General features: G+C 37.1%; 1 protein-coding gene across 1 annotated transcript in view; it reads right to left on the minus strand.

Moving 5' to 3' along the window:
- SLC49A4 (solute carrier family 49 member 4) overlaps positions 1-12,664 on the minus strand; it is an 82,620-nt gene that overhangs the window by 26,741 nt on the left and 43,215 nt on the right. Inside the window, exons 6-7 of the mRNA XM_003941659.4 lie at positions 10,102-10,169; positions 6,400-6,527 (exon numbers count right to left, since the gene is read on the minus strand). Coding sequence (XP_003941708.1) covers positions 6,400-6,527; positions 10,102-10,169 — 196 coding nt within the window. The remainder of the gene's footprint in view (positions 1-6,399; positions 6,528-10,101; positions 10,170-12,664) is intronic.

Here is a 12,664-nt window from a genome sequence, read left to right on the forward strand (position 1 = left end):
AGATTGCAGTGAGCAGAGATCATGCCATTGCACTCCAGCCTGGACAACAGAGCAAGATTCCATCTCAAAAATAAAAAATAAAAAACCACAAAAACCAAAAATCTTGCCAGGCATGGGGCTCACATCTATAATCCCAGCATTTTGGGAGGCCAAGGTGGGTGAATCACTTGAGCTCAGGAGTTTGAGACCAGCCTGGACAACATGGTGAAACCCCATCTCTACAAAAACAAACAAAAAAAATTAGCTGGGTATGGTTGCACACGCCCATAGTCAGTGACTTGGGAGGCTGAGGTGGGAGGATAGCTTCAGCCTGGGATGTTGAGGGTGCAGTGAGCCGAGATTCACCAAGGCACTTCAGCTTGGACAACAAAGTCAGACTGTTTCAGAACAAAAAACCAAAAAACCTGTAGATGCTTCTTGGTGGAAAAGAATAATAGATTTGTTTAAAGTTTTATCAAGAAATAAGTAGCATTATAAAATAACACAACAGATTTTTATTATAAATTATCTTAAGGAGTAGAATCAGGAAATTTCCCTAATGGGTAGGCTTATAACATTAATACACTTTACTGGACAAATTTTATTACTGTGCATACTGACTAAACTTTTATTTTATGATACAGTTAGGAAAGTTAAAACTGGAAATTATTAGATTAGACCTTTATTACAAATATTTCACAATCCAAATTAAACTTGAATAAGTGAAAACACTCTTTTTGGAAATGAAGGCACATATAAAGAGAAACAATAAGCAGTCAGAAGAAACATTCACAGTGTTTGTTAACTACATAGGTTTTTCATAGATTTTGAGTGTGAAGAATGCATAGAACAATACATGTATGTGTGTACACACATGCATTTCTGTATCACTGAGCTGTACCTCTTTCCTCGAATCACATTTCTTCCTTAGAAAAAATGACTGCTGTGGCCTTCATAATCTACTGCTGATTAAAACGCACAGTATATGCAACTGCGATTCCAAAAGACAATGAGGCAAATCTTGCTATAATGTATTATTAAATCATGGAACACTCACTGATACCTAGTCAAGCCCTCTAACTGCAAGAAACACAGAATCTGCTAGACGACTTATTTCTCCTCTTGAAAATCTTCATGGGTAAATATATGATCTTCCTCAGCTTCTAATGCTTCTTACATCAAGATTTTTCACAAATCCATTCTCTTTTAATCCATATTTTACTTTTTCTTTCTTGAGCAGTCTGTCATGAGCACAAGACCTTGTCATTTTTAGTCCATAAAACTGAAGAGAGTAGTTAAGAATGAAGGGAAAATACATGAAAATATAGTAAGAGAATTACTCTCTATGTTACATGCTGGTTTTTTTTTTTTTTTTTAAGAGATAGGATCTCACTCTGTCATCCAGGTTGGACAGCAGTGGTCATGGCTCACTGAAGCCTCAAACTCCTGGCTCCAGTGATCCTCCCACCTCAGCCCCCTGAATAGCTGGGATTACAGACACATGCCATGACACCTGGTAATTTTTTTTTTTTTTTAAACGGTAGGGACATGGTCTCACTATGTTGCTCAGGCTGGCCTCAAGTGATCCTCCTGCCTTGGCCTCCCAAAGTGCTGGGATTATAGGCATAAGCCACACTGTACCCAGCTGTTGCATGCCTTTTAATACAATTGGGTATGTTTCCTTTCTTTAAATAACACTTGATGTCACCTTGTGGTCAGCTATCACTCCCTAGGGGCTTCTGTCTAGCTAGTTGTCCTTCCTTTCCCCTCCACCCAGCATGTTTCTGATATCGCTGTCACAGCATTCTAGTGACTTAGGATGAAATTAGATAAAAATCTCTCCCAAGGCAACTTCTGTCAAACAGTCAAATTATACTGTTTCATTAAACTCAACAAAGTGCTAACATTTTTCAAAATGCCATTTTCAAAGCATTCATCTGGTCAGTACAAAATGACTCGGTGAGTTGTGGCTAACAGGGCTGCTAGACATCTAGTTCTCGGATAAGGTGAATAATGTGTTTTCACAATTTGGTTTATTGCACAAACTTCAAGATTTTGAAATTGGTGTTATCTAGTCATGAGGCCATTTGCCCTATTCTAAGTACTTCAATTAATTAAGACATAATGCAATTTTAACTATTCTGAGTTTCCCTAAGGAAAAGCCTCCAAGAGGATGTATGTAAGAAAGTACATGTATCAAAACAGTATGCTCTGGAATAGACTGGAATTACCCAGTTTTTTTCTGTAGAGATAGTAACAATAATATAACGACGAGTGAACTACAGAAAGATTGCAAGAGAAAGTTTGTTTTTTTTCTTTTTTTTTTTTGAGATGGAGTATCGCTCTGTCACCAGGCTGGAGTATAGTGACGCAATCTCGGCTCGCTGCAACTTCTGCCTTCCGAGTTCAAAGGATTCTCCTGCCCCAGCTTCCTGAGTAGCTGGGACTACAGGCACGCACCACCAAGCCCAGCCAATTTTTGTGTTTTTAGCAGAGATGGAGTTTCACCATGTTGGCCAGGATGGTCTTGATCTCTTAACCTTGTGATCCGCCTGCCTCAGCCTCCCAAAATGCTGGGATTACAGGCATGAGCCACTACACCCAGCCCAGAAAGTTTTAATGAGGCCAGGTGTTGGGCTCATGCCTGTAATCCCATCTACTTGGGAGGCTGACGCATGAGAATCACTTGAACCTGGGAGACGGAGGTTGCAGTGAGCTGAGACTGTGCCACTGCACTCCAGTCTGGGTGATAGAGTGAGACTCTGTCCCAAAAAAAAAAAAAAAAAAAGAAAACTAGCTTTCCATTTATTAAACAGTTTAAATTAATGCATATATTTACAAATATGGTTCATATAGATTCTTCTGATACATAAAAAGCCATAATAGAAATTCTAAGTTTGCTAGGAAAGAGGAAAAAGGCTAGATATTTTCCTGATAAAAATAGGAATGACCAGTGAAAAAGAAACATGAATTTGCCATTATGGACTTTAAATACAAGCCTAAAGGTATAGATTTGTCTATAATTAGATTTTGTAGTAAGTTTCCTATCATGAAACCTTTTTTGCTTAAAAGGAATTAGGTCAGAATTTTACAAGGCTCATAAGAGTATCTGTAACAGATTTATTCAGTGTTCTACTGTTCCATGTAAAATGTGCCCTTCTGCCTCCTACAGTTAGTGCTGAATAAGAGTGACCACAAGTGCCGACTGCCATTGGCCACAAGTAATGTTTACTGAGGCTCGAATGGAGATAACATATACTTCATTCATTCATTCATTCATTCATTCAGGGCCTGTGCTAGGTTCCAGAGTGGGAGTTGGCACAAATCCATGCTCCAGATTTTCAGACTGGTAGGGGAGGTAAGACATATACTCAAGTAACTATTAACCAGTATACTATAATTCAGAGAGGGAATGTGGACAAATCTAGTCCTTACCCAAGTGTGCGTATAAGGTAAAAATATATCTTTCAGGAGTATCTAAGTGACATTCAAAAACTTACCTGCAATTGAAAACAGCAGAACTTATAAATTCTGTGGTTGTTAAGATGGCCACATCAACTCAATCTTTCAATACTGGCCTTGACTTAATTTAGAATTCTGCTTTCCCTTCTGTCCAACATAATTGTTTTCAATACCAGACTGGTAAAATATGGTCTTGACTAGGGTCAATCACATCAATTTTAAGATTTAGAAGATGTATAATTTTCAAACACATTTTCCCTGATTATAAAATTAAAACATGCTTATTGTACAAATTCAAACAAAAAGAGATGAAAAAATTAAATTCATTCTTAATCCTCCACCCAGAGATAATGCGGTTAATTTCATCATATTAAATAGAAAATACATAAAATCTAATGGAATGTACTATCTTATAATAAAAATTCTACCCTTAATTCAAGGAAAGAAATCTGTTCCATATGCACCCATGACCATGTTCCTGTAAAATCTCACAGATGCTAACTCAACATACAGTATCACACACAAAAAAACTCCGAATGTAGTGCCATGAATAAGAAGAGTTGTAAACTAAGACTGTTCCACCAGAATGTTATACAACTGCTAAATTATGAAGTTATACCAGAATAAAATTTTTTAAAAATTCTGGCTCAGAATACTTGCAAAAATTGTTTGAAACCCAATATAGGATGCCAGTGGGTACAACAGTGCAGAGTATTTTACTCTGTATCTAATTATGACTCTGGACAACTGGGTTTTCCAGGCAAAGCAATGTGTACAGAGAAGAGGGACTGTTGGCAAAATGGTGCAGAGCAGGGCTTTCCAAACCTTCTTTGTTCTTAGCACTCCTAGTGTCTCAGTAATTTCTTCATGGTGTTCCAAGGCCAAAGAAATAGCTAACAATCTCATTAATCAGATCATTTGATTCAAACTAATAACATGTGTTATATGCCCTAACAATTTAGTAGCCATTTAAAAACTACTATCCATAAGCTGAAAGACATACATTTTTATTTCATTCATAAAGAACCACAATTACTTACTGATGAGATATGTGCACTCATGTACACTGCAAGGACTTTAAAAATATTTGGAATCAGATTGGACAACCCCACCCTCATTTTGTGTTCCACACTAATTTTTATGTGGTACTTCTTTTTTTTTTTAATCACAGCAACTGCCAAAAAAATTACTTTGCAAAGATATGATATCATCAAAAAGAATGCTGAAATGGGGAACTTCCCTGAACTAGAGGTTCAACCAGATGTTGAGCAGCTGACAGATGTTGAATATCCCTGTGCTGCTCTGTGAGTTTACTGAGGTACTCCAGGGTGGCTGGCATTGGTGCAAAGATTGGTAATTTTGAGTACAGGGCAACCTTATCCCTTTGTCCTATTATCACTGTAAAAGTGGTTAAGAAATCCCAAATAAATGGCTATCCTTGAAAGATTTGATGCCTCTGATGTGTAAACTGCTGGTTCTTTTATTACAGAGTACAGAGATCCAAACTGGGATATGCAGTATTTCTTACATATAATGTAAACCAGAAAAACCTGCCTTCTCAAAGATTCCCATGGAACATACATACCACTGGGCAATAGGGCCCCATGGAGTCACTTTCAGACTGTTATTTACTTCTACTCATACAAATGCTTGTTATAAATTATTGTTACAATCTTACAATCTACCTTTATAACAAATAATCCTATAATTAAATACATAATGCAAAAGCTTGCTGAGTATTACTTGCAAATAATGGAAAATATGCATCTTAGTATTTTGCTGGAAGAAAGAAAGAAGCAATAACAGAGTCTCTGGTTTATAAGCCAATGATAATCTGTCATAGTAATTTTAAAAAGATCCTATGGTAGGCAGAGTAGGATCTGCCTACCATAAAGATATTCAGAATAATCTCTGGAATTTGTGAAAATGTTACTTTACAAGACAAAGGGGATTAAGGTTGAAATGGAACTAAGGTTGCTATCCAGCTGGCCTTAAAATTGAGAGACTATTCCATTACCTTTTTGGGCCCAATATAATCATAAGCATCCTTAAAAGTGGAAGTAGAAGAGGAGGAAGAGGGAGGCAGAAGGGAAGGGTTCAGAAGCAGATGTAAGTATGGAAGAAAGGCACAGATAATGCAATGTGAAAAGGGCTTGACCCATTGTTGCTGGCTCTGAAGGTGGAGGACAGAGCCATAAACAAGGAATGTGGGTGACATCTAGAAGTTGGAAAAGGCAAGGAAAAAGATTCTTCCCTGAGTGTTCACATTTTGATTTTAGCCCAGGGAGACTTGTGTTGAACTTCTAGCCTACAGAAATGTAAGATAATAAATTTCTGTTGTTTTAAGTTGCTAAATTTGCATAACTTTTACAGCAGCGATAGAAAACTAATATAGACTCTGAATGGATGATATTAATAATGACAACAAAAACAACAGCAACTAAAAATGTTTCAGGTCCATTAGATAAGCGAGGTAAGCTGGCTGTAATATACTTTCAACAGGTATTTCCAGTAAGTTTTGCTTTGTATTAATGTTCATTTTACTAAATGTAAAATGTACCTATAGGGGCTAGTTCAAAGAATTTTACTGAAGTATACCATAGTTTTTTGCCTTTCTTAATTTTTATTATTGCTTAACAGTGATATAGTGACTATAACCAATATAAAAATCTTTGTATTATGCTCTGATAGTAATTTTAAACAAATATAAGCATTTCCATGCTCTATGTGTTAAGGCTAAATATTATACTTCTTTTCCATATGAAAAATACCAATTAAAATACTTTTAGTTATTTCTTGGACTCTTTAGATAAGATGATGGTTTGATGACTGGACAAGAGAACTTCTTTGTATATTTAACAACTACTTACAGAAAGCAAGAAGTCTTACTGTGAGAGTTATGTACACTTCTGTGAACTGAAAATATTTATTCAAAGTTCAAAAATAGCCTATGTTCACCTGTGGTTAAAGGTAGGTGTGTGATGCTGTTCAAACAGGTCAGGGTGAACCACGTGGATGACAGTGTAGCTCCAGAAAACAGGAGGAGAAGAATTAGTTTCAGCATACCTCTGATAAAATCTGCAAACCTAAAAAAAAAAAAAAGTTATATTAATTCTAGTGGATTTAAAAATACTATTTAAAAAAATGACACACTTTCATTAACAATTGCTTGAGGAATTGTCCACGTATCCTTTTAAAAGACAGGTTTTTGTGGTTTTTTTTGTAACAAATCTTATATTACTTTGTGATCATTTTTTCTCTCTTATAAAACACAAAATATAGTATCTTTTTTCAGGATCTATAACTTATAGGACATATTCTGAGTGTTTACTTTTTTTGTGGGGTGGGGGGACACAGGATCTCACCATTTCTCAGCTGGAGTACAGTGATGTGATCATGGCTCACTGCAGCCTCAACCTCCCAGGCTCAGGCAATCCTCCCACCTCAGTCTCCCAAGTGCTGGTATTACAGACATGAGCCACCATGCCTGGCAGATTCTGAGTTTTTAAATGCCACTGTCATTTTCTTTATATTTTTCTATACCTTCCCAACATTCTATAATGAACATATATTATCCCAGTTTTGAAAATTAGGCTAACTTGTTGACATAAACTTGCAAAGATCTCTCTCAAAATTCAAACTCACTTACAGAACAAACACAGATGCCTACACCAGAGCCTTTGAGATCCTATGTGACCTGCTGCCTGTCCCTGCTCTCTCTTTTCCTACTGTTCTCCAGTTGGATGGCCATGCTTCTGTTTCTCATGCAGCAATATGTAGCTTCCGTACTTGTTCCATCTGCCTGGAATGCTGGTACCACTAGGATCTTCACATGTCTTACTCCTGTTTACCCCTTAGGTCATTCACGTCTCAGTTCAACAAGGTCCTCTGTGCTCAATGAAGAAGTCTTTCCCCATCCCATCTCCACTTTCTCTATTGGAAATTGTCTAGTTTTTGCATTTATTTTTTTGTCCTGTCCTACCAGACTGTAAACTTCCTGAGAACAAAACACACAGCATCTGGAATAGTGAATATTATTTTTCTAAGCTTGGGACTTTTATAGCATTTTAAATTTTCATCATGTTTGTGTTTTCAGGAAACTAAAGGGCATCTGGTAGAGATGCTTATCATTTAGTTATGCCAAAAAAATTTTCCACTTGCCAGCTGCTTTTCCTCACCTGTGGATTAACTGTTGATTGCACAGGCACAATCCTCTGGCTGTGCCTGCACACAGTTTATTCTGTCCTTCAGAATTGTTTCTGTTATAGAATAGCTGATCCCATCTCAAATACAACATTTACTATATTCTCTCCACTTTGAATTTTCTAAAGTTGATTTTAATTTCTATTGTAATTATATGACTGTCCTTAAAACTCTGAATACTATCTTCTGTTTTGTCCTTATTTGACATGATACGGTTAATCATGTTTGTGTTGTCTAGAATAAAATGACTTCCTATGAGAGCTGATGCCATCTTTTGGTGGGAAAAATGAATGCACTTTTGCCCAGTGACTTAAATTTGTCCTCAAGCAGAAAATTCCTACGTATGCTGAAAAAGTTTCTACAGCTTTACAGAATGTCCGTCAAGAAAACCCAAAAGACTGTTTTAATCTCATGCTTACCAGTTTTCCGATTTACATTTTGATATGCTGCATAAACTTATTTGTCAGATACAGAGATGACAAGGTATAAACAGTTTTTTGGTACAAATCAGAGTTGAATTGCAAGAAAGTTTCACAGAAACTGATCATGCAAGAATAAATCAACAACTGCAGTCTGCTATTTTTGGAGACCCAGTGGTCTGCAAATAGGCTTTCGAATAAGCTGATACCATCGAAGTGGATTATTAGAACCAAGAAGTACCTTTAACAGTGGTCTTTAAGAACATAATTACAAAATGTCACCCAAAGCACTCATGTCTACAAGGAAGCTCTGTTCTAGGGAATCCCATAAAACGGCGTCATGAAAGTAATTTTAAAGTTTATTTTAGGGCTAGGAAATAACTAAAATCGATTTCAAATCCCAAAATAAGGGTAGTATTTTTTAGAACTTCCATTTCAACAAATTAAAAGCAAAAACATTATCATTCTAACTTTTCCCTCTAGATCAATCAATCTATCTATCTATTGATAAATCATTAAAATTAAGTGGTATAGAAGGAAAATAATGAGAAAGGAGTATGTGAGACATCATTTTTGATACACAATGGTTCCCTCTTTGACCAATTTGGTGCTCAGAATAGGATGTGATCAATGATAACTCATTATAATTGGCTTGGAGATTTAACTGAAAAATGAGGTATGATTCTTGTCAAAATAAGACAAATATATTTTAAGTATCAGTGATTTCCAACAAATACTATTTTCCCATTCTCCTTCTTTAGCTTTTAGTTTTCTTATATTTTCCTAACTTAAAACTTCAAATAAAGTGATTCAGAAATTACAGTGTCAATTTATTCTTTCAATACCCCAGAAACACTATGCAAACCATAAGGTCTAGGTATAAAATTATCCTGGATCAATTATGTTCAAGTACTTAGATACTGACATGCTATATGGATCTTATTTGATCTTCCCAAATATGTAATTAGATTCTCCTCTTCATGGTAAAGTTGATTGCCTAATTTTGTTTTTGATTAAGCAGAGTAAAACAATTTGGGAAGTGAATGAATATTATCTGTATGGAAACACCAAGAATAGTTTTATAGGAAGTTGCCTAAAAGAGTAACATTTTCATTCTCTTCCTTTTTTTTAGAATAAATGGGACCTTTTTCCTTCTTCTGACTCATTCTAACAATGTGTTATTGTAATAGGTTATGATCAAAGAGAGTGTGATGAAACTGAAAGTCTTCACAGACATTTTTCATCAAAAAGGGATAACCAGAGGAAGACACCTGCTAAAAAAGACCATAAATAAATAATAACTGTTAATCAGGACACTGTCTGTTCACGGAAAGTTCTAGAGATGCTTTTACAAATGATTTCTTTTGTAAATGATGGTCTCCATGGCTATTAATTATTACATTACCTTTTTTGGGCTCCATTTGTAGATGTTGGTCTCTAATAACATGGAGAGAGACAGCTTAATTACACTGGAAATACATTTCCAGTCTCCAAAAACACTTGAGGAAGAGACTACTCCTGAGGAACTTTCTTGTAGTAGCAAATTCTTTTTTTTTTTTTTTTTTTTGAAAGAGAGTCTCATTCTGTCACCCAGACTGGAAAGCAATGGTATGATCATGGTTCACTGCAGCCTGTGCCTCCCGGGTTCAAGCAATTCTCCTGCCTCAGCCTCCAGAGTAGCTGGGACTACAGGTGCTCATCACCACGCCCAGCTAATTTTGTATTTTTAGTAGAGACAGAGTTTTGCCGTGTTGGCTAGGCTGGTCTTGAACTCCTGACCTCAGGGGATCCACCCACCTCAGTCTCCCAAAGTGCTAGGATTATAGGCGTGAGCCACCGAGCCCGGCCTACAGCAGTAAATTCTATATAACGCATGTGAATTTTCTTGTAGTCTGAACAAGTAACCTTTCTGAGCTTTCTTTGCTTGTTTTACTTTTCCCTGAATTGTAATGTTTATTTAGGGGAGCCTGTTTGTCTTTAGGGTTTTTTTTTCCCCTCCCACCTCTGTCCACTCATAAGTTTAACAAAATATTCTCACCTTGCCATAGCTATTCCAACAACACAGCCTCCAACAATGGACCAAAATCCAATCCAGCCAGCATCTACCTGTTAAGAAAGCAGCAGACACATTTAATCAAGATGATCATATTGCAATATAAAATGAAAAAAAAGTCCTCTATAATCAATCCAACCAAATGGATAAATGCGTAACTAAAGAATACAAACATCTAAGAAAATATGTCTTTGATTAACTTTTTATTGGAATATTGAAGTCAACAAAATAATGAATATCATCAAACAAATACTTTCCAAGTATGCACTACATGCCTAATATTGGACCGGGAACTCTTAAGAAAATAAAGGGATGGAAGATAGTCACTCAAAAAGTTTAAATAGAACCAACATAGGAAACTGCTAGGTAGTAATTAGATGCTAAAACGTGGGGCAACAACTAAAAATGTATCATGAGGTGGAAGGCAGGGGGAAATGTGGGACTGAGCAAGAGAGTAGACAGAGAAAGAGAAGTCGGGCTGGGTTTCAAACATATATAGCTTGTTCCTCTCTTGAGAAAACATTTCCAGCCCTGCCATTTACTGTGTGACTCTGGGCAAACTATGTCTGTTTACCTATAAAATGGATTAAATGAGATGATTTGTATATAGTACTCAGATCAGTGGCCAGCACATAGGAAGTGCTCAACAAACATTAGTTATTATTTTACTAACTGATGAGGCTTCTCCATCTATCTTGTCTCTTTCCTGCTTGTGTGGCCACACTTTTTCACAGCAATCTATAAATGCTGCCTATGTTTCCTCATCACTCCTGTATCTAACTTTTATTATGACTTGGCTTCTGTCCCAACTCATACTCTAGGTCTTAGTTCCCGCATTAGTGGAATGGGGATAATAAAGTTTTCTGAGGGTTAGATAAATTAATAAATGTAAAGTGCTCAATACATGTTGGTTGTTATGAATGAAATTTCAAGTCTCTAATAATACTGGTACATCTTGTCCCTTCTTTTTCCTACCCATCACCATCATGCTTGATTTTATTATCTTCTTACTTCTTGACCCCCGAAAGAGCTTCTTAAATGGTCTTCACAATCTGTTTTGCTCACTATTGCCAAAATAATTATCCCAATCATTCTGTGTCCCTGCTTGGAAATAGTTACTGGTTTTCTTTGTGGTTACAGGACAAAGTCCAAACTTGACCTGCCACTTGAGCATTGTCCAAATTAACTTTTGCCTTTTATTGTTTTTCGAGTCATACTTTTCATTACACTTGTGACAAGGATTGCCAGCTGTCTACCAAATGACTTCTTCTTCTAGCTGGGTACTTAGCTAAATTACATGTCCCAGTTCCTAGCTGGAATGGGTGATCATGTGTCAGTTCTCATTAATGGAAGTGAGCGTAAGTGAAGAGTGCCACCTCCAGGTTAGAACCTGAAGAAGATGTATGCCTCCTCCATGCTTTCTCTCCCTTCCTGCCAGCTGAAATCTGGATGTGGCTGCCCAGCTGCCCAGCTGCCACATCCAGATTACAGCTGGCAGGAAGGGAGAGAAAGCATAATGACAAGTTCCTAGGAAACAGAAAAGATACAAATGGAAGCAGCCTAGGTCTCTTAAATCAGTGTGAGGAAAGGAGCTGTCCAAACTGTGATCAACTGTCCTAGATTGCACGCTGTCCCAGATTGCAAAGTGAATGACAATCTTTTCTTAAGTCTCAGAATTTTGGAGGTCTGCTTCTTCCAGCAGCTTAGCCTACTCTAAGCAATACAGTAACTTTATGAGTCTTTTGCTCTACTGGTGTTTGCTGCCAGAAGCAAACATGAATGCTCTCAGGAGAAAGATAACATCCTGAAGCTTAAATTATTTCTATAGTTTTTCATACTATTGGCATTTGAGGCAAGAGGATTCTGTGTTCTGCAGGACTACTCCTTTCATTGCAGCGCATTTGGTATTTATAATTCAAGGCCCACTAGACTCCCACAAACATTTCCTTCTATCTTCTAGGTGAGTTGGGTCATGCTCTAGGTTAAGGACCGCTCCACATCTGGCTGTACTGATGCTGGTACTTTCAGAACATTTTGTGCTTTTCTGCTTCCTTTGTTCATGACATTTGCTTTGGTTAATAAAATTCTACTCAAAACTTAATTTAAACATTTAAAAAAATTGCTTTCATTTAATTTTAAATTCTACTTTATTTAATAACTGATATGATTCAGGGTCTCTGTATCTCTCAGTGTTTGTACAGCGAAAGCTACTTGGAAGGACTTCTTAGGGTTTACAACAAGAAGCAAAGATCTGCCAAATCAGCATCATTTTGTGTGTGTGTGCGCGATGGGGCCTTACTCTGTCACCTAGTTGGGAGTGCAGTAGTGCAATCTTGGCTCAATGCAGCCTCCGCCTCCTGGGCTGAAGTGATCCTCCCACCTCAGACTCCCAAATAGCTGGGATTACAGGTGTGTGCTACCATACCCAGCTAATTTTTGGTATTTTTGGTGGAGATAGGGTTTCGCCAGGTTGCCGAGGCTGGTCTTGAATTCCTCAGCTCAAGTGATCCACCTACCTCACACTCCCAAAGTGCTGGGATAACAGGCG

The sequence above is a fragment of the Saimiri boliviensis genome, chromosome 8, assembly GCF_048565385.1.
Source record: "Saimiri boliviensis isolate mSaiBol1 chromosome 8, mSaiBol1.pri, whole genome shotgun sequence".
Lineage (NCBI taxonomy): Eukaryota > Metazoa > Chordata > Mammalia > Primates > Cebidae > Saimiri > Saimiri boliviensis.